The sequence below is a fragment of the Terrapene carolina genome, unplaced genomic scaffold (assembly GCF_002925995.2).
Source record: "Terrapene carolina triunguis isolate 2854851 unplaced genomic scaffold, T_m_triunguis-2.0 Scaffold24, whole genome shotgun sequence".
NCBI classification, from domain to species: Eukaryota; Metazoa; Chordata; order Testudines; family Emydidae; genus Terrapene; species Terrapene triunguis.
In genome coordinates, this window is record NW_020664375.1 from 4,838,608 (window position 1) to 4,865,908 (window position 27,301).

Here is a 27,301-nt window from a genome sequence, read left to right on the forward strand (position 1 = left end):
CAAGACATGGAGACTCCCAAAAAAAAAAAAAAAAAAAAAAAAAAACAAACAGGCGAAAAAAGAAAGGAATACAAACAAAACAAATTCCCAAAGGGGGCAATAAAAACAGCAACGGTGAAAAGATTTTTTTATGATAAACTATCATGTAGGAAGAATGTAAAACACTACCCACCATGGCCAGTGAAGTGAATAGAAATGACTTGTGTCCTGGATAACAGTGGAAGGAAGCAGTCATTCGCAAGAATAAGCATGGAAAAACAGTTTTACACTGGTATATTTATTTACTTCGATCACCAGAGCATACAGTAATATTTATTTTATACAGTTGAGTCATACAAACTGATTTTTTTTCTACATCTAAACATTTTTATGCACATTTTCTCTGTAACAGTTTTCAGTAACCTTTTTGCCAAGTGTTGCCACCAAAACAGAATTCAATAGAAGATCACTTGTGATTGATCCCCATCCGTAATCTGTGAGATATTCTTCACTAATAGAGATCTGTTAATATATTGCATAGGAGACATGCATGTTTTTTCCATACTCAGAATCTCAAAAAAGTAATTAACTGGTGCTCATGTTGACTCACATTTAAAGCAACTGAGAGACCCAAACCTGCAGAATCTGACATCCTAATGAACCCTGGTTGTACTGTTAAAAAAAAAAAAAAAAATACAACAGCTGTCATGTTAAAACGAAAAAAAGAAAAGAAACATTCAGATATTTAATGTTCTGCTGATTTGGTTACATAGTGGTATAAGTTGCATTCAACAGGCTGGAAATTTCTGGACATAAATCTTTACTGCAATACCCTTGATCATTAACCAATTAAATTCCTTGCAGATGCTGTACTACACAGAATCTTTGCTCACATATTTGTTCACACTATGGTATGACATTTATTCCAAATATTTTTCCTTTTTTGGGGTAATATTCAGCTTAAAGTTTGGATAATTTTAGAATTTATAAAATTATTATTATTTTATTAAATGCAACTAGGATAACATTTCGAAATGGAGTTGAGGTCAATATGCAACCCTCCAAATATTTAATGAAAAATGACACACACACACACAAATGATTAAAAAAAGAGTTTAATCCAGGGGCACAGAAATATTGTGACAGCAAAGACTTCAGAGAGTGACTTGCAATGCCTAAAATGCCTGTATATGTATATACATTTTATCAAAAATAAACACACCAAACAATAATTTTACTTGCGCTTTTATCTTTTTTGACAGATGAACACAAGTATCTTCTTGTTTGAGTTCAGATACAAATCTAGCTGATCAGCTTCGTCCTCGCTCCCTCAGTTACGGGAAGAGGGAGGACATAAGCCATGTTTTAGGGACTGTATGGACTACACTTTAGCTATCCTAAATCGAACCAGCTTCTGTATCTTTGCAGATACTCCAAGCCTATATCACAACATATACAAAATAAGCCACTATGAGGGCCACTTAATCTCAGTGAATACCACTGGCGCAAGTGATTGCTTCTGTAGGTCCCCAAAAAACAAAAAGAAATAGGAAAATTAAGGGAAAATAAGTTGTCCTATGAATGCGTGGTTGCCTCTTCCATAAGATAATCGCTGTTATCCTCCAACTCCTCTTCACTCACTGATGTTTCTGCAGGACGTTTCATGCCCCGTTGTTGGGAAATGGCCAAAGCATATTTAATATTATAGCGATTCCACTCACAGCTGTAAAAACAAGTCACCAGAAGAAAAAAACGTTAAATGTTAGGTTCTGCTTCATCTAAGTACATCACCCAAATTTTCCCTCCCAACATTCAATGGCCTTTTGTACAAGACTATGTTTTAAGTTTGAAAAAGATTTAAAGGACAGCAATACGTACAGTTTAGAAACATCTTCAAAGTGACGTTGGATGCTCTTCTGAAGGAACTGAATCAAGGGCAGCAGCTTCCCTGACCTATAAAGGAGAAAGCAAGCAATTAACTGTGTAGCCTGTATTTACACATGGATTTCTAGAATCCCTTTTCAACATTATTCTTCAAAATTAAAAAAAGCCTGTTATATTGTTAGCTCGTTTTTACATATCTATGTTCTAAATCTAAAATATCACTGAATAAAAGCAAGTGACCTTGTAACTTTGTGCTGTGTCCACCAATAAACCTGTGTACAATTTTAGCTCAGTACAACATATGTATGCAATTTATCACTCATGTTGCTTCAGCTGAGCTAGTCAAATGCTTCTCCCTCCCAAGCACCAATGTAAAAGTCAGCCCCAGAAACCATTCCATTCTGAGGTCAAATGGCAACTTTTCCGAGTTGATTCTCTTTGCTATCATGATAATGAAGTTGACTCAAGGTATAAATTCCAGAAAAGCAAGGCAGGAATTTGGACTTCACAAACTATCCACTGCTACTTTGTAACAAAACAAAAGAAAGAATCAGTCTTCCTTGCCATTTCGGATTCATTAAATGATGGCATGATGTGTGAATAACTACTCATTCTTCACCCCACAGCAGCAAGGAAAGGAATACATAATCGCTTCTTACTCAGGTCTACGGTGACTCCCAAATAGTAGTTGAGAAGAGCTGTCAGATTTTTAATTTGCCCAGTGTCTTCATTCCAATTGCCCAAACACTCTACAAGAAAGCTAGGCTGAATGTAAGACTCATAGCTTGTCTAATTGCCTGAAAGGAACTAGGCAGGAATGCAGAATACAGAAATCATTACACTGCTTTCCAAAAAACTAGGGCTGTCAAGTGATTAAAAAAATTAATCCCTATTAGGCACGAGATTAAAAAAATGTAACTCCATTAGTCGCAGTTTTAATCGCACAATTAAATAATAATAGAATACAATTTATTTAAATATTTTTGTAGGTTTTCTATATTTTCAAATATAGGCTAGGGCAGGGGTTCTCAAACTGGGGGTTGGGACCCCTCAGGGGGTTGTGAGGTTATTACATGGCGGGGGGGGGGGATCGTGAGCTGTCAGCCTCCACCCCAAACCCCGCTTTGCCTCCAGCATTTCTAATGGTGTTAAATATATTAAAAAGTATTTTTAATTTATTAGAGGGGGTCGCACTCAGAGGCTTGCTATGTGAAAGGGGTCACCAGTACAAAAGTTTGAGAACCACTGGACTAGGGGCTCTGGGCTTCAGTCTTCAGCGCCTCTCGGGGTGCACGGTTCCATCCCGGCTCAGGGCTTCAGGCCTCCCCCGCCCCCAATGCCTCCCTCCCCACCCAGGAGTATGCGATTAATGTGATAATTTTGTTTTCAGTTAATCGCAGGCGTTAACTATGATTAATTGACAGACTACAAAAACATAAGCAAAGTCAGCATGCTTAGGTATGAAGCACTGCCCAACTCGATGTCAATTGCATCAAACGTAAATAATTGTTTAAGAACAGTGTTCCCACAAGTCTTCTTACAGCTCTTTATAGCTTTATGCATTTATTAACTAAAGCTAGAAGTTCAAACAAAGTTCTACCTACAATCTAGGAGAGCCTCCTCTGCAACTTTACTGCAGGAATCATGTTATGTCTCCCAAATACTCACATTTCAACCTATACTGGGGTCAATGGGAAGTCATAATAATCAAGTATTTGGGTTGTATGTTTCAATACAGAATCTGAAAGATAGTTGCTGGAAGCCTCTTAATTGTCTCACAAATATTTTAAACTTTAGCTTAAAATGTCCAATTTTCTGTGTTTTGATTTTCAAGTCCACTCACCTTGTTTTTAACTTCTGTCCGTGTAGCATCAGTAACCGCTGAGCCCAAGTAAGATAGAATTCCAAGTGATGAGATGTCTCCAAGGCAGAGGCTAGAAACTCCAGCACCTTTTCCACATACAGCTCTGGGAGCGATGAGCAGACAACATCAACTGTTTAAAAAAACAACAACAACCCATCAAGCTTTCAACTGGAATAACGGGGTGGGAGGAAAGGGAAGGAAAATTGAGGAGATGCCCTTTCAGAGCCTATCCCAGTTCTACTATTCCGCGTCACCTGACAGGAGGTAACCTGCCAGTATTGTGAACATCACTTGCCAGCCCTTCAGAAAGTAAGTTACTCCTCTCTGAATTTTCCAACCTCCACAGCACTTAAAAGCAAGATATTCCTATCTGCCCCTAAAACAGGGTCTGCCATAACATTTATTTTCTATTAAAACTTCAACTACCTTCACCTTTTCTCCATCATCTTTCACTCCACCCTTTCCCTCTCTCTGCACATCCAGGCTCTGGCAAAATCTTGCTGCTTCTCACTTTATAGGAACTGCCACAGCAGGTCAGACCAGTGCTTCATCTCATTCAGTGTTTCTGTTCCCAACACTGGCCAGTATAGGATGCTTCAGAGGAAGGCATTAGAATAACCTGCCCACAAAAGAAGCTTCTTCCTAACCTCTGTTTGTTAGAGATGACAATGCCCTAAAGCATGAGGATTTACAACTAAGGCTACGCTTCTGTCATGGAGGTCACGGCTTCCATGATTTTAAGAGATGTCAGAGTTCTTCGGCTTCAGCCCTGGGCAGCAAGACTCGGGCTTTGTTACTGGATTACTGTGTGTCCATTTCCGGGATTCATTGTTTATTTCCGGCGTCCTGTCCATGACTTTAATAAAAAGACCCATGCCAAAATCGTAGCCTTATTTATAACCCTTCCAAATAAAAGTCCAATCTAATGTAATTCTGAATTTTCTCATCATCCTTGTAAATGGATAATCCCTTTTTTGAATCGCCACAAGCCCTTGAACTCTCTGATACGTCACTGCAATGAGTTCCATGGCTTACGTATAACAATTCTAAAATCCTCCCATTCCTCTCCGTCCCTATTGCAGGGGTGGCCAACTTGTGGTTCCGGAGCCACATGTGGCTCTTCAGAAGTTAATATGCGGCTCCTTATATAGGCACCGACTCCGGGGCTGGAGCTACAGGCACCAACTTTCCAATGTGCAGGGGGGTGCTCACTGCTCAACCCCTCGCTCGACCACAAGCCCTTGCCCCCACTCCACCCCTTACCCCCCCTCCCCTGAGCCTGCCATTCCCTCGCTCCTTCCCCCCCCCCATCCAGAGCCTCCTGCACGCCACAAAACAGCTGATCAGGAGGTGCGGGAAGGGAGCGGGAGGTGCAGATTGGTGGGGCTGCCGGTAGGCAGGAGGCGCTGGGAACGGGGGGAGGTGGCAGCTGATGGGGGGCTGTTGACGTATTACTTTGGCTCTTTGGCAACGTACATTGGTAAATTCTGGCTCCTTCTCAGGCTCAGGTTGGCCACCCCTGCCCTATTGCCAAAACCCTGGTTCACGGCATAGCTCTCCCCAACCTAGATTGGATTCTCTCCAGCCTTCCTGACTCTCCCCTCAATCCAACATAAACCAGCTAAAATAGCCTTCCTCTTCTACCACCACCACATTCCTTCCCTACTACTTGCTTCCCTGAATTCCTTTCCTATCCCACGTATCTTTCTGCCTGAAATTCCAACTCCTCATCCTCAGCCCTCAGGCTTTGCCTCCTGCCTCCATTTCTGATCACTACCCATCCCAACCCCACACCCTGCTCACTCTTGTCGCTTCCTCCCCTTCTTGCCTTTTTCTATGCTGCTCCCCACACCCGGAACAGTATCACTTTCCTGGTGTGCCAAGCAGCCACTCTCCTACACCAACGCAAAAAATCTGCATCTTCTGACCATTGACTTCTGCACTCTTATATTCTTCCTTCCTTGCCACATAAAAATATCAGCGCATAAGATTTATTTACTTTATGACATTTTTATTTGAACACGTTCAGTCTCCTGCTCCTATGTTTGTGAAGTTACATTTTAAGCTCTTTGGTTCAGAAAAATTATGACCCCAAATAAGTGATGATTAATTAGCAGCATGTATGCACTGTAATGTATAATAGTAAAATGTGCCTTTTTTATTATATACAGTAAGAACAATGACATCTATAGCCATTTCTAGTCAAACATCTGAAAGTACTTTGTGATTCAGGAATTAAGCCACACATGAGCCCTGTGAGGTGGACATTATCCCCATTTTACAGATATAAACCTGAGGAACAGAGGGGAGGTTAAGTGACTTGTGCAAGGTCAAAAAGGAGAGTGGCAGAGAGGAAACAGAAATTAGATTTCTTGACTTTCAGCTGCAAGACTCTCTCCCCCTTCCTCTTTAGACATATCAGTACTGAGGTAGAAAGGACTAGTGTCCTGAATTAACACAACATTCCATAAACATACAGTAGGCTTGCTGTAATATAAAATGTTTGGTAATAAAAGGAAGTTTAAGGGCTACACTCTGCCCTCAGACTTCAGCTCAAAGGGGGTTACACATCTGGATCTCAAATTAGCTTAATTAAACTTTAGGGGAGCCCTGCTTACCTTCATTACACGGTACAGTCTCTATGACCTCCTGAATTAATTTCTTCTCATTCAGTCGGAAGGCCATGACGATGGCCATGGTGTACTCCTTCTGACTCAGCACTTTGCGCACACTGCTAGGTGTGATGTCAATGTCCAACTCAAATGGATCAAAGATTAGTCCGGAGTCTAGTGAGTAGATGAGAAGGCCTTCTGTGGTGGTCGCTGCCCAGCTTCGTCCTAAAAGAGAAATGGCAGTTGATATTTAAACACAACACACTTGTTTTTTTCTGGGGAGCGGTGATGAACAATGAAGACTGTTCCCCAGGCTTGCTTAAAGTGATTTGGGAAGAGGAGGTCTCTCAATACTATAGATGGTTTTATTGATCAAACACGGTCTGTGAAAGGTGCCAGCTTGACAGCACTATGAACTTAAATCTTCTGGTTATCCAGAACATAGGAACAACGCAGGCAACAATATGCCCAATACACAACACTAACATTTTCTGGAGGGATCACCGCTACGGACAAGAAATCAGCCCCTCTGCAGAGAATGCCAATAAGGGGGCCAATAAGTGACAATATCAGCAACAGTGGTTTCTGCGAGGTGTTTTCTGTGACTGGACTGAGGCCACCAACTCATTTCACATATGCCTCTGGAGAGCCACCAGAGGCATGACAGTGTCTTTATATCACCCTAAATCTGGGGTGAATTTGAATTAATGACTCAGAAATTAGAGGCTCACATCTATCAGTTCTCATCCACTGCTCAGTCCTTCTGCAGGGGGCTGTGGGGCGGCCCCCCCCGCGGGAGACTCAACATTACTGATAAACTACATTTACTGTTAAAACACCCACCAGTAGGAGAGAAACGGAGGCATGTCACTCTTATCTCTGGTTTAAAGTGCCGAGAACTCAAGTCACCTGAAACAAGAAATGAGAAGCAAGTCATCAACACATCCAACTAAATATTCACACTGTGGATATGAACCCTCACCCTGGAGTTACTGTCGCTGAATCAGCAGAAACACATCTGACACAGGAACGCTGAACCATTGTGTGACAGGTTCAGAACTGGTGGTATGGCGAGCATGATAGATATTGGTAAGGTGACAGATACCAACAGATCACTTAAAAAAATCCTGAGATATCAGATTTCCTTTCGGCTCATAGGTTACTTTGCTATTTTCCTTATCATCCTGTTATTCTGATCTCAAACATGAGCAATACCAATGTGCCATGTACTACTTTGGACACGATGTTCATCACACACTCAAATGTAATCAGTCATCTTGTAATACAATAGCCTCCAGAGGCCTCAACTGAGAACGGGGTCCTGTTGTGCTAGGCGCTCCACGGAGAGAGAGAGAGAGACAGTCCCTGCCCCGAAGAGCTTCCAGTCACAAGACAGAAAGTGTAGGAGGAGAAACAGAGGCTGGGTCTACACTACAGCGGGGGTCCGACCTAAGATACGCAACTTCAGCTACGTGAATACCGTAGCTGAAGTTGCATATTTTAGGTCGGCTTACCTGGCGGTGAGGACGCGGGAAAGTCGACCGCTGCCGCGCTGCCGCCGACTCCGCTGCCGCCTCTTGTCGAGGTGGATTTCCGGAGTCGACGGCAGAGCGATCAGGGATCGATTTTACCGCGTCTTCACTAGACGTGGTAAGTCGATCCCCGATAGACCGATTGCTACCCGCCGGATCGGCGGGTAGTGAAGACATGCCCAGAGGGAAGAAAATGACTTGCCCAAAGTCATAACGCAGGTCACTGGCAGAGCCAGGCACTGAACTCCAATCTGAGTGCCAGCCTTATGCTCTACTCACTAGGCCACAGTGTATCTGTTTCCTATTACCTCTGTGAGAAAGTATTCAACAACAGGTCACTGATTATTACATCTGCACAATGTTTTCAAACTAGCTTTAACAATTTTGGCAGGGCGGTGGACATGTCTAATAGCATCAACCCTTGTCCATCCCACACTGACCCAGAGTTGAAGGTTTTTTTATCCCATGGAGCCAAGGGCAAAAAGCAGTGTTACTACCAGTGGGATTAAGAACTGAACTTACCTCTCTTTACACCTGGAAGAGCAATGGCAACACCATCCTCATCCCCAGCCCCATCATCAATCAGCGCCATGCTGCCAAATTCAGTCATTTTCCTACGATCCAAGTACTCCTGAAAAATATTCATATTCCATTTGCTACAATACTTCTCTCCAACATAACATGTTTCCCTGTATCTGAAGAATACATGTATAGCAGAGGTCCCCAAACTGTGGGGCGTTCCCCCCAGGGAGGGCGCAGAGGAACATTCAGGGGGCACGGCTACGCCCCGCCTCGGGGGGGGGGGGGGGGAACCATGGGTAAGGAGGGGGAGCGCGATGTAAAAAGTTTGGGGACCTCTGATATATAGAGAGAGTTCTGAACAGGATTAAGTGAGTAATTCACAAACATTTAATGGGCTAGCCCAGTCGCCTAATGGTTATTGCTTTGTACTTTCATCCAAGAGTCTCCTCCAACTCCTGGAAGAAACTGAAGCTTGCAGTACTGTGGGGTCAATGCTCAGCCATTGGCGAGGGAGGGAATGCCCCTCAGTTTACCTTACAACAACCTCTACTTGATTTAGGAGTGTTCATTAATGGGTTTCAAAGAAAGCCCAGATCAGCCCTCCTCAGAGAGTGGCCATGACAATTCAAGGTAAGGAGAATGAGAAGTGGAGATCTAAGAGCTCCTAGCAAGAAAGGAAGAGTGATGGAAAATATTGCAATATTGTAGTTACTTTTAAATTAACTGAAAACGTTTGCATTTGACAATACTGTCAGATTACGTTTATAATTCTAACTTTTGTGGCCCCCCCCATGCTGCATCCATTCTTTGGCACAAATATGTTGTTCAGAAAGAAAATTATTCAGTACAAGATTGTCATTAATTTTAAAATCTCACTCTCTTGAAATGCAATGTAATTGCAAATTGACTTTACTATCATTCATTGTCAAGAAAACTGCACTTTCAAGACCAAGCACTTTGGCTGCTTTTGGGTTTCTTGTAGTCCAGTAGTTATGCAATTTTATTCTCTCCTTTGGTGTTTTCACCTGTGACTGTCTCCTACTCAGTACCAACAAAAAGAACTCCCACTTAAGTAATAAAATATTCCTAAAGCAAACCTCATTTATCAGACACTATACCAAAAACAAACACAGTCTTAAAAAAAACAAACAAACCAAACTGAGATAGTCACTTACCTCCATTGCATCTAAGGAAAGATTACATGAGATTTCAAATTTCTTCATAAGAATCTGTTCCTTCACATGATAAATACAGACAAACTTTGATAATCCTCCTGCCAGAATAGATTGGCCATCAGCTGAATAACACAGAGTAGTGAAAGATCTGAAAAAATATACAATGCATAATTTCACCCCTACTTCTGAGCTTTGAGCAAACATCCAACATCAATACAATGGAAAGACAATGAACCAAAATTGCTATTGAATAAAAGAAAACCTTTCCTAGTTTAATCTTCCACAGTCATTAATATGTTTAATGTACAGAATTGTTTTGCCATGACTGAATACTTCTCAAATTCTTTATTGTGAATTATCACAATGCAGATTTCAACAGATTTGTTGGTGTACTCACAGGGTGTTGTGAGGATTATTTAATGTTTGTACTACTCCACTTGTAATACAGTCATGTCACGTCAACAGCAAAACAATTCTCCAGGGCTTTTCCATCAAGCACACTTTTCTTTCCTCTCAGACATGCAATTTTGCAATCCCTCTGGGCTTGAACCTCCCATAGAGGGAAGACAAACCAGCCTCTGCTTAACACCCCATCCGTACCATACACTCCTGCAATTAGGCTTATGGGATGGATGTGCATCAACATAAGTGAGCAGTAAGCCATGTATGAGACAAATATCCACTACAAAAGATTTAGTTTCTTCCCCAAGGTCTTCATACCTGTCTTATCTGCAATTAAAATGATTCAGAAGAGCCAGAAAAAAAATTACTATTAAATGATGAGCTCTGTTTCAAGACAGCAGCTGACTGGTGTTCACAACTGAAAGTTATATATTTTTCAAAGAGTTATTGCCTCTTTTTTGGGGTGAGGGGATGAGAGGAAAGATTTCTTATCAAAGGCATTCAAATACCAGGCGTGCTCATTGTTTGTGAGATTTTTTAAAAGTTGATTGTTATTAATGCATTGAAAAAAATGTATACTGCCTGAATAATAAAACCAGCAGGATATCTCAGATTACATCTTCTGAAATGAATCACCTACATACCAGCTACTCACAAAACTATAACTGTGTATGCCTTTTACTGTCACTTCTAAATGATGCACAGCATGACATGAAAGATTTAATAGGATATAAATGAATCAAGTTTAGGAGAAAAAAACAGATGCTCAGGAGTTGATGTATGAGTGACTCTGACCTATGATGAAGGTACCAGGGGAAAAAAAGGTCTAGAATGAATGGACAGCACACTGAGTCAGAAGATATTTAAGTTATTAAAACTGAATCTCAGAATCAAGATATTCAGATGTCAGCTAAACTCTGAAACCCTCACATAAAGGTAAGAAGCAAGAGTATTGAGCACAGTCAATTTCTTGTCATTGCTACAGGAATATTTTACATACTTTGCCTTAGCAGACTGTTTGGCTGTTATTTTGTCCAACTCTTTTCTTCCCATCTGAAGGTCGTGTCTTCCTTCAATTGATCCAGTCTGCACTGCATTTTCATGATCCCAGAAAGTTATCTGTCCATCCAGGGCAGCAACCGCAAGCTCACTGCCATCAGGGCGGAAAGCAACAACAAGAACTGCAGAGAATTTGGTTGATGAATAAAAATGTACTTCAGTCTTAACACATTTTTTCTGGACTCTACTAAGCGAGATTTAGAATAAGAGGGTACACTTTCACATTTTTATAACAAAACACAATGCTAAGCTGACTAAAAACCCAGGTAGCTAGCACCAAAGGCTTTTTGAGCTATTGACTGTTTCCAAATAATGTGAAACAGCAGCAATGAAAACTACAGTCTGAGATTGGCAAATAAAATGCTTACTCCTGAGGGAATTCTGCTCCAAATTTTTTTAAAAAAAAATCTGCTCACAATATTTTAAAATGCTGAAAATTTTATTTGTCAATAAATAAATGTGGAGGCTCCAGCGTGGCAGTGGGGAGCGCAGGCCACTGGCTGCACAAAGGTGGGAGATCACCTTGCAGCCTCTCCCCTCTCCCTCCCCAGGACACAGACTCGGCGGTGAGGCTGCACCTGACCCTGACAGTGCGCAAGGGCCAGGCCTGCCCCAGAGGTCTATGTCCGGTGGGGGAGGGGTTGGGCTTCAGGGTGATCTTCCACCTTTGTGCAGCCAGTGGCCACACTGCCACGCTGGAGTCTCCACATTTATTTGACAAATAAAATTTGCAAAATTTTAAAACATTGTGAGCAGAATTTTTAATTTTTTTGGTGCAGAATTCCCTCAGGCGTAGCAGGTGAAGCAACTCACCAGGGCTAGCAACTCCGCACCAGGCACACCAGGTGTGGGCAGACAGGCTCAACCCAGCAGAATCCAAGTGTGGAGGGACTTAGTGTAGGGGGGCAATCTGGGTGCAGGGAATCCAGATGCACAGGGGCTCATTGGGGGGTACAGGGACAATGGGACTCTGCAGGGAGGTCCAGGCGAAATTGGTTGGGGCTCAGCAGGGGGTCCGGGTGCTAGGGGAAAGGAACTTTCAGTACAGCTGGTTGGGGCTTGTAAGGATGGGGGTTCAAGTGTATGGGGAAGTCTGGGTGCAGGGTGGTGGGGCTCGACTGGGGGTGGTCTGGATACAGGGGTGAGCCTCGGTGGAGGGGTCTGGGTATGGGGGTACTGATGCATGTGGGTTGGGTGGACGTGGGAGCAGATCCCCATACAGTGACCCCTCCCCACACAGCTGAGGAGCGATGGGGGCAAGAAGCAGGGGGGAGGGTGTGCAGAGCCGGAGGTTTCTCGGGGTGTCTGACCCAGCCGCTCCATGCAAGGGAAGTGTGCACCTCCCCTAGCCAGGACTAGCAGCTGAGCCCAGCTCAGGGTAGGAGCCATGGGCCAGGTACCAGGGCTCAACAGGGGACTCTGGGTGTGGGGGGTGAGGATCAGTGTGGGGGGTCTGGGCCTGGGGGTGTCCAGATGCAGGGGGATTGGACGGATGGGGGGTGGACTGACCTGGCATCCGCTGGGGTGTCCCCACCCCCTGTAGTGATTTACCTCTCTGCTGGCTGCTCCAGGCACCCAAAACAACGCACCCATGCTGCTGGGGAGGGGTGCGTGACCGATCTTGCATCTTTCCCTTTGCTTCCCCCATCAGAAAGTCATTTTTCTCCAGGGAAGCAAAGAAATCTGCACGGGACATGAATTCTGCATGCGCGCAGTGGCACAGAATTTCCCCAGGAATAAATGTTGACTGATTGACCTCACCAACTACAGATATTCTCAATATATTTTTGATGGAATAACACAGATCATACATAACTGCCTCTATGTGACAGGTTAGATAGAATGAAATGAAATTTACCATCTGAGTTCAGTGTTAGTGTCTCCTTGGTTCTCCAGCTATCAAACATATCCCAGAGTCTGACCGTTTTATCCCAAGAGGCACTAGCTAAGATACTCTTCATTGGGTTAAAACACAGACTACTGATGGGACCTTCATGACCTGATAAGACCTAATGGAGTAAGAAAAAAATAATATGGAATAATTAAATGAAACTGAGTTCAACATATAATCATGTGGCAAAAACTGTGATAATGTCCACAGGCTGTGGACACCCTTACTACATATGTTTAGGAGCATATTATTTTTTCAATACAAGAGATGTTATGCAGGTACATTCCTGTGTACAGAGATGGGAAAAGACTTCCTTTGGATCTTAAAGAACAGGAAATAGAAACTAGGTAACAGAATTCCATAGTACTCGCTATTTTGTTTCCTCTGGTAAGACGATCAACTTAGAATTCAGGAATATAATGGATTTTTTTTAAATGTATAACTAACTAGCCAGAGGAATTGATAAGTAGATCATTTCTCCAGAGATTAAGGCTGGCCTACTGCTGAAATCATTTCACAATTTGCTGTTTTCCGAATCAAAGTCCCTGTTGCAATTCTGATTAAAAGGTAAGCAATAAAAAAAAAAAAAAAAATACTCTACGAGCACATCTGTGGTTTCACATTTACATTCATTCCAATTAGGAAAGGAAATTCATTTCACTTTCTTTTTTTAAACCCCCAACTGCAGAAACAGGTGTTTGAAAAAGAGGCAATACTGGAGTACAGGACTTCCACACACTTCTCCCCCAACAAAATTCATCTGCTATCCTTACTGACCCCCTGCGCTCAGTAAGCTATTCCGCGGTCAGTCAGCCAGGTTTTTTCACCTAGTTTGCTTTTGCATTAGTGTGGATGTCTAAGGCGTGGCCATACCCTTGTCCAGTATGCAAGTGGAAGCCATGGAAGTGGTGAACATGGCCCTTCAGAGTCATGTCTTTCCTTAAGTAACAAACCTCTGAGAAAAATCCAGAATTCTTAAACCACAGTGCGGAATTTAACCCCAAACTTTTTCATGAAAACCACAAGCTCTTCACTTCTATTGCTCCCAGCCTGCCATGAGCAGAGTATTGTCCAGCTCTGCACTGTAGCAAGAACATCCTCAGGCTGTGTTCTAGTCTTGAGATTCTTCCTACAACTTCTACGTCATAATGAAGTGGACAACACAGGCTGAGTTCTTGTCCCAAGAGGTGATGGTGGGCATGGAGAGGAGAGGGTTTCTCAACTGCTAGTGTTGTGTTCAGTCTAACCCTCTGCAAGGTACCAAACTTTAATGTAGTCAGTCTATCAGCCCTCTTTCTGGCTGTATACATCTTTCCTCTTTCCCTTCAATAAGAAGTCATTTATGCACTAGCTGTGCTCACTCAGCAGCCAGAAAGGTCCAGTAGACCTTTCCTAGGTTGCTCTTAGTCAGCCACTCAAGAATGCTGAAAACTAACCCGTTCCCCACAGACACAAATGTAGCATAGTCCAGAGATACCAAATTATAGATTGCCCCGGGGGGGGGGGGGGGGGGGGGGTAAGGGGGAGGAGGCGGATAATGTGGGTTTATACATATAGCTGCATCTCCTCCACAACACAACCCTCAGACAGGGTTAACTAACCTAAAAGATACTTAACAAAACCACAGTGCTTTCTATGTTAATAGTGAGTGTTCTAGAACAATCTCAGTTCCTTACATCTAACAGTCTGCCACTCTGCATTGACCAGACAAATATGTCAAACGAGTCCTGGGAACCAGCTGAAATAATCTCACCACTGGAGTCCACTGCTAAGCAAGAGAACTGGGCTGGTCGTGGAGAAGTGAAGGTGCGGAAATTGCGATATCTGTTGTAAACAATATGCAGACATGATTTTAAAAATATATATTTGTATATGTCTAAACAATTAAAAAGCATTAAGAATAGGTTACAAAAATTAAAGTATTTCACATTTTAATATTTTATATATTTTTAAAAATAGCATTTTAAACCAAGAAGTGTAAGAATTTAAATCTGGAGTACACTTTGCAAAGCTACTACATACAGAAATTAAAATAGACATCCAAAAAAAAAAAAAAAGACATTTTTGCTCAGCCAGTGGAGTTACGTATGACTTGCTCAATAGGAAGGAGTTCAAGACTGACTCAGGGACTCCTGTCCAGCAGAAGCTGGACAATTTGTGAAGATGCTATTTTTTAATCTCCAAAAAATATTCATGTTCATCTTTGAAGATGCTTGTTCTTTTTTTAAATATACTTACGTTTATTATGTGAATGATGGAGTAGCTTGCATGTGTCCCTATACACACCCTCTGCTGAATGATCGGCAACAGCTATGCCCATATGTTTTATTAGTTTCCTTTACTGAGTGAGCTAGTGGAGATGTTCCTTTAGACACATGCCTTTATCAGTTAACTGACTTATGAAGCCAGAGATCATGGCTTCTCTTACTGAACTGTCAGCCTCTAGGTAACAATTGTGGTGGCCAAATCACTGCACCTAGATCCAGTCTCAGACAGAGTCTCTTATGCACAGAAGGCTAATTGAGGCACAAGGATAAAGGAACAACAGCCCATAATTGTGTAGTGTTGACACAGCCTATGGAAATACTCGTTTTCTTTGTATCCAAAGATGCTTGATGATGCAAAAAATACAGACGAATCAAGCTTTAAAATAAAACACCAGAAATGATACATTCCAGATGCAGAATGAGGATCTAAAACAATTCAATATTTCATCTCTCCATCAACAACCAGGCAAGCTGGCTAGCCAATTCAGACTCCCTACCCTACTGCTTCACAATAACTGTTTTCACTTATTAGCCAAAATCTGATAAACTCACTTTAAACCTATAAAACAGCACTAAGATTTGAAGAGTGAGAAGGTTTTATGACTGCTGGGGACTGTGGTTGGCAGTATATTGTATTTAGAGACTAGGAATGAAAACACAAGATCCTGATAACCTTTGGACAAAACTGGATGATGCACTGAGGCTTAAAGAGGATTTACCTGTGAAGATCAAAGGCTCGCACTGTTCCATCCAGGGAAGCACTCAGAATGACATAACCGGTGGAGGTAAAAGCTACAGCAGAGATGCTGCTGGTATGCTCCGTAAAAGTGACAAAGCAGAAGCTGCTACTGGTGTTCCAAACTTTCACCTGCAAAAGAAGTAAGAAAAGCCCTCTAAGAACTCCTGTATCATAAACTCACATCCCAACGCTCCAGCATAGCTTCATTATTTCTTCTAATTGAAAGCACAATTCTGCATGCCTTACTCACTCAGACAGCACTCCCAATTCAGCCAGTGGGAGTTCTGTTTGGGAGTGAAGAATGCAGGATCAGGCCTTTTATTTGTAAAATCTCAGTGAAACACATGCAAGGTGAAAGTCTGATTAAAGCTGTTTGAGAATTTTCCATTGGAATGATTTTCGGACACAGAATTCATTTTACACAAAAACTAATTTTTCCACAGATTTCAATTTTGCAGGAAAATTTCAAATTTCTGTTGGAAAAATGTTCACTGCTCCATGGCTTCCCTGTTCTCCAACAGGGTGAGAGTTCCCTGGCCTAGGAGCCTCAGCTCCAGGGTAAGCCCAGGCTGCAGGAGTGTAAGAAACTTCTTGAAAAGATCAAATCAAATTGTCGTTTTGACCTTTTCTAAACAAAATTTCAGAACTCCCATTCTGTGGGAAATTTGATTTTTCGTTATGTTTCAGAATTAATTTTCTCATTTTTCAAGTTTCGTAATTTCCCATAGTACATGAATTCCCATTTCCAGTCAGCTCTAAATTTGATTGGCAGCAGTGGGGCTATTTTTCTTTCCCAGCCCCAAATTTCAGATTGGGAGAAAATGTATCTATTTCAGATATATAAACTGTTAAGTCTCCAGACCATAATTAGAAAAGACAAATGGCCCATTTCAAAATCCAAAGCCTGGCTCTCTCTCTAATCTACAGCTTCAATACAAGTCTCAACTAAGAGACACTTCCATTTTTCTTTTAAACAGAAACTATCTGCAATGGTACATTTGAGAAAATTTTGTTTAGGAATCACACCTTTTTATAAAACTCATTTTGGATTTATTCTGAGACTGGTAAACCCCGACCGTTAGAATGGCTTGGTAGGTGTTTCCGAATTTTGAATAATTGAGGGTCGTCTGTACTGGTACACCATTAATCCACCATCTATGCTTGCATGTTAATGTGGATAGGTATTAGGGACACTACTGTCAAGCCCACAATTTGGCCACCCTTTTTCTTTATGCTGCATTGTATCTGCAACTGTTCCAAATCAAATTCTTAACTGCTAGAAACTGTAAGTAATACAAGCAGCAGAGCCCACAAGAACATCCCTACAATAACAAACCAGAATGTAGAGGCAGTGGGAAAGTAAATTGCTTCCTAGCTTCCAAAACACACTTACAGGCATTGTGGCCAAAAACATGATTTTTAAAATGATGAAAAAAATGATTTGTCAGTTACAGTAACAGTGCTCTCTATAGTGTATTCAGACCTGTACCGCTCACTACACTTTTGCAAGCCAAGAGTTTTAAATAACTGACTGACTTACTTTCCCATCATCCCCGCCAGTAACTAAGTATTGCCCATCTGGAGAATATGCCAATGAGACCATACTGTTGAAATGGCCCTGCTGCTTCAGCACGTAAGACTCACTTTGCCATTCCCACACCAGCAGCTGACCCAGACCTGTAAACATAATGGAGGAGAGGATACATATGTAATTCCGATTCAGTGACGTATACAGGCTACATACAATACTTGCATACAACATCCTTCCCATTTATAAAAAATCATGTGCATACAGATAACCTGTGTTATGTATACATCCACCATAATAGAATGCAAGGTGTCTGATTATTTCAAGGTCAAGGCGACAGACTCTCTGTAAACATCAGCAGTTGTTACTTGACTTAGCATTCTTATTGCTATGCCAAGCCAATACTACTGCTGCTGTCATTGGCAGAAGACAGATGTGTCCTGATGAGCAGCCAAAAAAAGATGGAGGAAAACCATTAAAAAAAATAACTAGAAAGAGAATAAAATAAAATAAAAATAAAACACACAAGCTTGAAATTGGTCTTTCATGTGAAATATTTTTTTTAATCTTGCCTTTTTAAGTGAATCCAAACTATATCTCAACATTAATGAAACACAGGAGATCTAATGTCTACCAAAAGCAGCCGATCTAATGTTCCTATTGGTCTGGCCAAGGGGTTACTGCATGAAATATCGAATGGCTTTCACTCAATCCCATGGGCTCGAGAAGGGTTCTAAGTGAGATACATCTGTTTAGAGAGGGGAAGGGTTCAGCTTGCATGGCAGTTGGTTATGGACTAGATTTGCAGCTCAGAGTGGGAGGAGGTTAGCTGGTGCATCCATCCAGGCATAACTTATAGCGAAGGAAGAATTTATATCAGTAAAGAGAGATGCACGCAGGAAGAAAGGTAACCCAGAATGAAGGTAAACTATAACCTATGTTCAGACTCGTGCCATAGTGTACTCCCATTAGAAGGAGGATGGTCTTATCAGTCAGGAACTGGACTGGGAATCAAGAGATTTAGGTTCTATTCCAAGATCTGCCACAGACTTCATGACTTCAGGCAAACCACTTAATCTACGTACTTCAGTTTTCTCATCTGTGAAATATTATTTCAACTACATCAGAGGGATTTTATAAGGACAAAATCATGGACCTATAAAACAACAAATAAAACTTAAAAATGTGGGGGTCAGGCAGGACAAAGAACTCACACCTGCAGACTTGCAATGTATTGCCTTAGAAAGGCACCCCTTGAACTACAAACCTGAACATCCAAAAGCAATCCAGTCACCAGTGCAGTTGATAGAAATAGTGGCAATCCTCTGGTCTGAAATACTAAGTGAAAAATGCCAAGAAATACGTAAATTGAGGATACAGAATAAAGGAACAATGTAATTTGAGAAACTGTGTTTTGATTTCCTCTATTCAAAGGAAATCCTCTATGATTTTCACATTCCTATGAAATCAGAAATAAACAACACATTATATCCTCTAATAAATGTAAAGGAAACCAGCAAAAATACACTGCTTAGACAGCACTGGCATAAGTTAGGCCAGCCCAGGGTTTTGGATCAAGAACATATGGAGTCACTTTCACAGCAATGCAAAAGGTGCAATGAGAGTTTCATATTTAATTCTATGTTAAACTGAAAATGCATCACGTATTTGGATCACGAGAGCCAACGTTCCCATTAGCACAAGAGGACAAATTCCATTGTAGTCACTGGAGTTGGGTCCGCTTATACTAGTGGCAAATTTGATCCTAAGAGTCAAGGAAGCAGTAGCTAAAAGCGTTCTCTGACCCCACTCAATATACAGGACACAGCCAACTATGTCCCAATACATGCCCATCACTGTGGTAATTAAGTAGTATCAGAGAGCCATAGGTATCGTGGTCCCAGTAATACAAATCCAGGGACTGGGCTAGCAGAAACATACAGTATTTCTTCCTTCCCAATATTTGTGCACATTACGCATCTGTCAACTCTTTCCCATTTAATGTCTGCACAACATTCTCAAGATGTAAAATGCTGTACAAGTGTTAAGTATTATTTCAAGCCTAGGAGTGTAAATGTATTTTAATACAAAATGACCTGTAATTGAATCAATACACTCTCCCTAACCCCATCCAATTTTATTTTTTTAAACGACTGTGGATTTGAAGTAATTTGTACAGAAATTCTGTATGTGGTTTTTAAAATGTGTTAAATATATTTCACCACAGACAAAAAACACTGCCACGGTGCTTAAATGCAAATCAGTTTTACAAATTTCCACCATTTCAATTCAAGAAACTTCAATTAATCAAAGGATAGATAGCCCTGAGCTAGCTGTGGGAAGCTGTAATTTCTTCAGATACTTTTCAGACTTCTTATGGGATAGAAGGAACAAAAATATAGTCCAGGGTAAAGAGTATAAATTTGTATTTTAAAAAAAAGCAACTATGAACTCGAGCAAGGAGCTACTTAACGGGACAAGATTAAAATTTGCCATATTCTAGAAAGATCTACTTGGTTGTAAATGGAAATTGTGCATTCATTCTTTACACATCCCCTTTTTAAGTTTAACACACCACGCTACATAGCAACCATCAAAATATAATAATAATATTCATCTGACATATATCTTTTTTTGTCTTGAAAGCACTTTACAAACGCTATTTATTAATACCCTTGTGGGGTAAGTAATTAAGTAGTATTCTCATTTTATACAAACAGAAATTGACACAGCAGTTCAGTGACTTGCTCAAAACCATAAAGAGGGTCTGCAAGGCTGGGATTAGAACTCAGGAGTTCCTGGTTCAAATCATGCCCCTCTTTAATAAAGCAATGAAGTGGAATTAAATAGTTTTAGTTAATCTGTCTGAGATTAATGCTCCTATTCAAATCAGTGTGGCTTCAGAATTCCACCTCATGACTGAAATGCCAATTACAATACCCAGCGAACTGTTCAAGACTTTCACGCCATGACATTCATCCTTCAGTATTAGACACAATGACCCACTCTAGGGCTTGTACAATTAAACTAACCTTAAGGAATGGATAAGGTTGAACTCTGGAAGCTCATGTATGTGAAAAATTCCAGAAGCAAAACCAGTGACCAGAAGGTGTGTTTTCTTGTGATAAGCTGCAGATGTCAGGTTATTAAAATCTCCTTCTTTGTTGAAAAAGTACCTATATGCCAAAGAAAATACACCAAAAAAGCAATGTGAAGATGAATGACAGGTGTACTTTTGCAATGACAATTCAACATAAGGCAAGTATTTTGGTGGTGGTACCACAACAAACTAAAACACAGCAGTTCTCCAAGCTGCTTATGATTTACATTTTGCCTTATTCCTCTAGTTGAACCACTCCTCCTACCATGGATACTAATTTACAGCTGTTATACTAACATAATTTAACAGAAGTGGCGTACGACTATACATAATGAAAGACACTTAAGGTTAACCTAAGAGGAATTCAACTGTGAATTTTCCTTTGGTCACCTAATGCCAACATCTGTGGTTTCTATAAATTACGTGGTTAACCCTGTATTCTTTAAGATGATTCTAAATGAGTAATTGAAGCACTGGAATCATAAACCGTGTACTCTTGGTACTGAGGTTTATATTTTTGTAGCTGTAGCTCTTACGATGTTGTATTTGATGGCATTCTCAGGGTCAAATAAATGTATGTTTGAATGTTATCCAACAACTGCATATTCCATTTAAAGTTTCTTTATACTCTAGGACTATGTACTCCAGATTGTGTTTCACAAGTCTCATTTGAAAATGTGGCACTCCTTCAGAAAGGTAACCCAAACTGCTGATGTCAGCTTAAAGATACCTATCTTCTACAGAGACTAATGTCACTGAGCCAAAATTCAGTATTTTGATGTCAACCCATCTTTCCTCACAGAAATATAGCTCCACAGTAGCAGAAACTAAACGTCTATCAGTGCCACTGCAAGATGGCGTACACTGGACCTCATTACATTTCCTATATTTTTAACTTTAAACTATTAATTTTGAAGGTAATCTTTTGTGTCATCATAAAACAAGAACACAGATTTTCCTTCAAGAATTAAATCAATTTACTCACCAATTGCATAAATCACTATTCACATGCTCAGGGTATGATAGAATTGGGTTTTATTGACGGCAACTATAATAGAGTTTAATGACTGAAAGCTGGGTAGGGATGTCCACTAGCTTCAAGTAAGACAGAGTATATTAATGTAAAGTGAATAGAGCCCATTGCAATGAATCCCAGCTATGTCTGTTATATCTATCTATATATCCCTGTTATCGTTGGAAGATCACCTACTTTGCAGCACGTGAATATTTCACTTTGTCTCTCCTTTCTTTTTCATTTGTAGTGGCTTTTCCATGAATCTCCTCACCCTTGGGCTCTTCAATAAACTCTTCACCCAGGTCTTCTATTGATTCATTCTTATCTTCTGCTCTGTCTTTGGGAGGCCTGGGCTTTAGACCATCCAAGTCTGTATCACATTGCCACACACACAAGGCCCCATCCTGGCTAATTGTGTACAGCTGGAGTATAAACATACATACATCTATTATGAACATCATACAGCCCTAGGGTTCCATAATCTGCTGAATTAAACAGCATATCAACCCACCAAAAAACTGGATTAGGGAGTGGCAATACTTACTCGATAATTAAGGTTATAACCAGCTTCCACTATAAAGAATTATTTTAGTGACCCTATACATTTGTCTTAGAAAATTCATTTATCGTGAAAATTATAAGATTTACTCTGAAGACAGAGAAAAACGTTTCGGAAAAGTCTAAAGACAATTTGGCAAATCGTCTTTGAATTACAGGACATTAAATAACAGGTATTTTCCATCGGTGATTTCTATGAACACTTCATTGGAATACCAGTGCAATAGAAATTCGGTATGGTTATCTACAGATGGAAAAATGCTGGGCCAATTTTAATATGAACATTCAAATAAGCAGTGTGCTTGTTTACATACATCTAGACTATTCTCTTCAAAAAAGCAGGCTACGATTGCATCTTTATGCCCTCCCAGAGAGTAATAGATCAGGTTAACCCATCGTTCAGCTCCAAACACCCATGTTGACATATCCTTGCTACCGATTGCAAAACACCTACAAAAGAAAATAAAGGGGAAGTCAGATCAGAGCATGGGTTCACAAACTTTTCCACTGTGTGGACCCCATTTTAACAGAGAGGTACAGACATTCAACATGTGATTCATACTGGACAGATGTTCACACTACAACTGGTAGTCTTAGCAGGGATGCCAAGGACTGAATAGGCAGAGAGAGTCAACTACACTCACTCCATAAGAGTCATTCCCTCCATGGGGAGATGGAGACACATTTTAAGGGATGGTTGTACCCTATTGCTCCCAAGATGTACTATATTCTATGGATACGTACTCAGGCAGCTTTAAAAAAACAAAACACATTAGTTGTGCATAAATTTAAGAACATAGACTGAGAAATTGAGAAATTAAAGGGAGCTTTCAAAGCCAGTGAAAGACTTGAGAATTTGGAGACTGGACTACAGCACACATACACAAATGAAATTTTTATTGGAGCAAATTTTCAGGATCCAACATATACACTATCCTTAATAATAATGATGAACACCAAATTAACAATAAAGTGGGATTTGAAAGAGCATCTTGCAATAAAGAGCAATAAAGTGGGATTTGCAAGGGAGCAAGGAGCACAAGTCCCATGGACTTTTGTAACTACTTACTTGGAATCATCAGTCCAGTCAATGCATGTTGTTTCATCGTATGGACCATAGTAAGTTTTGTCCAGAACAAAGGCATTAAATTCTCGTTTCTTCCCAGGGGCATGGTACATAAGAGCAACATTGTCCTTTGTGATCACAAATTTCCTATCACACAGAAAATGGAGAGCAAAATTATACACAAAACTGCAGGAGCAACCAGTCCTTCCGTGCCAGAAACAAGAGTAATACAACAAAACAAAATAATATTAGAAAGGGATATTTCTTGTGTGATGAAAGGATATATATGTACTACTGCTACGCTGGTAGAGTAAAAACAAAGTCCTGGCATGTAAAATACATCACCTGCGTATACAGTACCCTCCACTCCAGCAAATGTGTGTATATGTATAAATACAGTTTGTGTGTTACTCCCAGAAAGAAAAGTTTTCATTAAAATCAATTAAGATTTCTCAAGAAAAACAAACTCTTAAAAGCAAGGAAATGTCCATAGTCAAGATATCCTTTTTCAACAAACCTTAACCCCCACCTTTTGACCACTTTCATGGACATATTTATAGAGAGGCAGAGTAAGTCCCATATACCTCCAACATCACTCAAGATCCTACAATGCAAAACCTTGACTTCAACCTCCGCAGCATCAACATGTGCATCTCTTAGGCACCTGTGCACCAATGAACTTGAATTTTCCAATGGGGAAGTGCATTATGAAGTCAGAGTAAAGTTTCTAAAATAGTCCCCTATCACAGGGAATGAATATCCTGGAAAAGGGTAAGGGTGGGAAACTTGACTACCTCCCTCCCTCGCTCCTCCTCCACCCCAGCCCCCACACTCCAGTCTACAGAAACTGATCCTGTTCAAATATTCATTGATTACTTCCCCCCCCCTTCCAACATCATGGATTAAGAAATTGTATTCCTTGACTGGTCTGTTTTTAATCAATTCATTACCTACATTTTAAAGTTGTTGTTTTTAAAGTTCCTGTTTACCTGCCATCTGGGGAAAAGCAGACACAGTGCACTGGCTTCTGAAAATGGAACTGATGTATCACAGATTTACCAATCAAACTGACAAGCAAGGCAGCTCCCTCTGTAAGGAAGGAAGGAAGGAAAAGGATCACTGAAACAGTTTGACACTCTGAAGAAACTATAGGTATATAGATTTTTTTTTTTAAGCCAGACATCTTTTTCGGGGGTGGGGCTTTTCAATGTAACACCATTTAAAAATATTAACATAGTAAATCTGAACAAAATTAAAGAAGCCACATTCTGGTTCAACAACAACTTTGAAAATTCTGAGGAAGAAATATATGTTTTCAGAATTTAGATTTAGTCAAATGTGGCTAGTTATGGGTAAATATTATCATATTTAATAAAATGGATTGTCTTCTGCAAACTGTAGTTCTCTGACACACCTTTAGGAACAAAAATACCCCCAATACCTTCATCAACTAATATGGCAAGACTTCCATCTGGAGAGAGCCCCACACATGTGATATTGTGCCGTGTTGCCAATGGTAATGTTTCTGACTTATTACTGGAGGAAAAGAAAACCAATAAAACAACATTAACCACAGTGGTGTAAGAGTGGTCTAATGACTTTGTAATATACTAATGCTTTTCATTTTCAGAGGACTAGGGCTTGATTTCTAGTGCAGGGTCAGCATGGACTGGGAGTGGTGTGGAAACAGGGTGCATAAACCCTGAGATTACTTCATGCTGCTCAACAAATCTGCCCTGTAGATGAATAAGTAGTGGTGCTGAATGGAATGCTGCCAAGTAGCCAGCAGCATGATGGCCACAATGCAGACCTTTAAAGATAGGAAGGTTAAAAGTAGATCAGGGACACCAAGACTCCCACTTCCCACAGAGTAAAAAAAACAAAAAACCACACAACAGAACTGCACGGGGTACCATACCATATCAAATGCATACTGATACTATTGATCTTCTTTACTCATTGTTTTAAAATACTTTCATTTGTACAACTACTCTTCTCATTGATCCATGCATATGAATAGAGCCCTGCAAATATCTGCATCCGGGGACCATGTTTGCAGATGGATGTGGATCCAAATTTTACAATAGAGCCCTGCAAATCTGCAGATATCCACTTTATAGCCACAGATCATGTTTGTGGATCAGATGCAGATACAAATTTTGTATCAGTGTAGAGCTTTACACATGAAATATGCATTCTCTGATATCTCCTGCCACCCTATTATATAGGCTTCACTTTTTTTTTTTACTTTTGAAACTACTGTAAGAGAGTGGTAGTGTTTGAGAATGCTAGTCATTTTTTATTCCAGACACCTCTGTATCAGGCAGATTGTTCCCCTCTCTCTCACCTAGATACTTTTCATTTGAGAAGAGTACTATACACACTTTTATTCTGGACGCCTGCAGTGCCTGTACACTAAGCAAAATCTTCTGCCTCCTTGTCAGTGATTAACTTGCCACACACTAATTCTGTTCTATTCAGTTCTCATACTATCATCTATTGAGCTCCTTATATAGCCCTCATCTGTGTGCCTCCCAGTCTTTAATGGATTTTAAAACACCACAAGGAAATAGGGAAAACTCCTATTTTACAGAGGCACAGGTTGATTTAGTGAAGGGGTCGACAACCTTTCAGAAGTGGTGTGCTGACTCTTCATTTATTCACTCTAATTTAAAGTTTCGCGTGCCAGTCATACATTTTAACGTTTTTAGAAGGTCTCTTTCTATAAGTCTATAATATATAACTAAACTATTGTCGTATGCAAAGTAAATAAGGCTTTTAAAATGTTTAAGAAGCTTTATTTAAAATTAAATTAAAATGCAGAGCCCCCCAGACCAGTGGCCAGGACCCCAGCAGTGTGAGTGCCACTGAAAATCAGCTTGCACCATACACCTGCCATAGGTTGCCTACCCGACTTAGTGACTTGCTCAACGAAGCAGATCAGTGGTTGAGCCAAGAATTGAACCTAGGTCCCCCAAATCTTAGTACAGTATCCTACCCTGACCACTAGACTAGAACAGCTTTCCTACCATTTATCCCATTCCCATCACTATGGTCGTTTCCAAACACTTCACTATCCAGCATCTCCAGCCCCAGTTAAGTGCCAGCCCCAGTTAAGTGCCAGCCAGGAGCTAAAATGAAGATGCATAGTCCAACTGGACTATCACACCAGTTAGCAGGAAAGGCACCGGGCAAGCCCAGGTCACTTACTTTTTCAGGTCAAAGACAGTGACTCTGTTCCCGACGGGGCTGATGACGCAGTTACCATCTGGGGTGAAATGTAGGTTCCCACGCCGATAAACAGTGCCCAGCAAGTTAGAGAACTTGGGAGAGAAAGGAGAGGTGCTCTTACTGGGGGCTTAACAGGAAGGAGCATCCCAGGGAAGGGATGCTGAAGGGTCAGGGTGGGGTGGTGACAATCCCCTAGGTGGAGCTCAATGTGCTGGAGGGGCAGGCAGGGGTTCAGAGAGGTAAAGAAGGAACAGTTATTAAGTGCTCACAGCAGGGTGTGTGAGGAGCCTTGGGGCAGTCCAGGCAGAATGTATGGGGGGAGGGGGGCACAGTGTAGAGAGATCCATGCAACAAGGGACGGGTTGTTCCCGGGGACTCCAGGGGCGTCGTGTGTGTGTGTGTGCGCGGGGGACTCTGCAGGGAACACAGGGCAGGTGGTGTATGGGGGGCAATATAGGGAGAATTCATGGGGGGATACCACGGATTCAGGGTGCTTGAGGGGGCAGTCTTGTGGCTCTACAGGGAACACAGGGGGGGATGTGTATGGGGGCCAGTGAATGGGGGGATCCCAGGGACTCAGGGTGTGTGTGTCGGGGGGGGGTCCTTGGGGCTCTGCAGGGGGCACAGGGCGGGGGACCCATGGGGGTTCCCAGGGACTCAGGGCAGGATGTGGGGGGAAGACTCTGGGGCAGGGTCCCAGGCGGGGGGGGGGGGGGGCGCAGGGAAGAACGCCCGGGGGAGCGGGGCGGGCTCGGGCTGTGCCAGTGGCACGCGCGCCACCCCCTTACCCTGTAAGCGAACTTCATCCCCGCGGCGGGGCTCGCGCTGGCGCCTGCTGAGCCGCGTCTCCCTGCACATGGAAAGCGCGTGCGGCCCC

The 27,301-nt window shown here is 41.5% G+C and overlaps 1 protein-coding gene across 1 annotated transcript; it reads right to left on the reverse strand.

The window, feature by feature from the left end:
- Positions 1 to 274: 274 nt before the first annotated feature.
- On the reverse strand, positions 275 to 27,301 carry LOC112119914 (periodic tryptophan protein 2 homolog). The gene is made up of 21 exons (XM_024218805.1): positions 27,213 to 27,301; positions 26,404 to 26,516; positions 24,635 to 24,729; positions 24,183 to 24,282; positions 23,197 to 23,340; positions 22,442 to 22,577; positions 21,765 to 21,991; positions 20,487 to 20,630; positions 18,722 to 18,792; positions 17,467 to 17,603; positions 15,907 to 16,055; positions 14,597 to 14,744; positions 12,888 to 13,038; positions 10,971 to 11,151; positions 9,569 to 9,716; positions 8,394 to 8,502; positions 7,183 to 7,248; positions 6,346 to 6,564; positions 3,707 to 3,857; positions 1,858 to 1,932; positions 275 to 1,702 (listed from the first exon to the last, which is right to left on the reverse strand). The coding sequence occupies exons 1-21, from the start codon at positions 27,228 to 27,230 to the stop codon at positions 1,555 to 1,557; spliced, it is 2,730 nt and encodes a 909-aa protein (XP_024074573.1). The 5' UTR covers positions 27,231 to 27,301; the 3' UTR covers positions 275 to 1,554.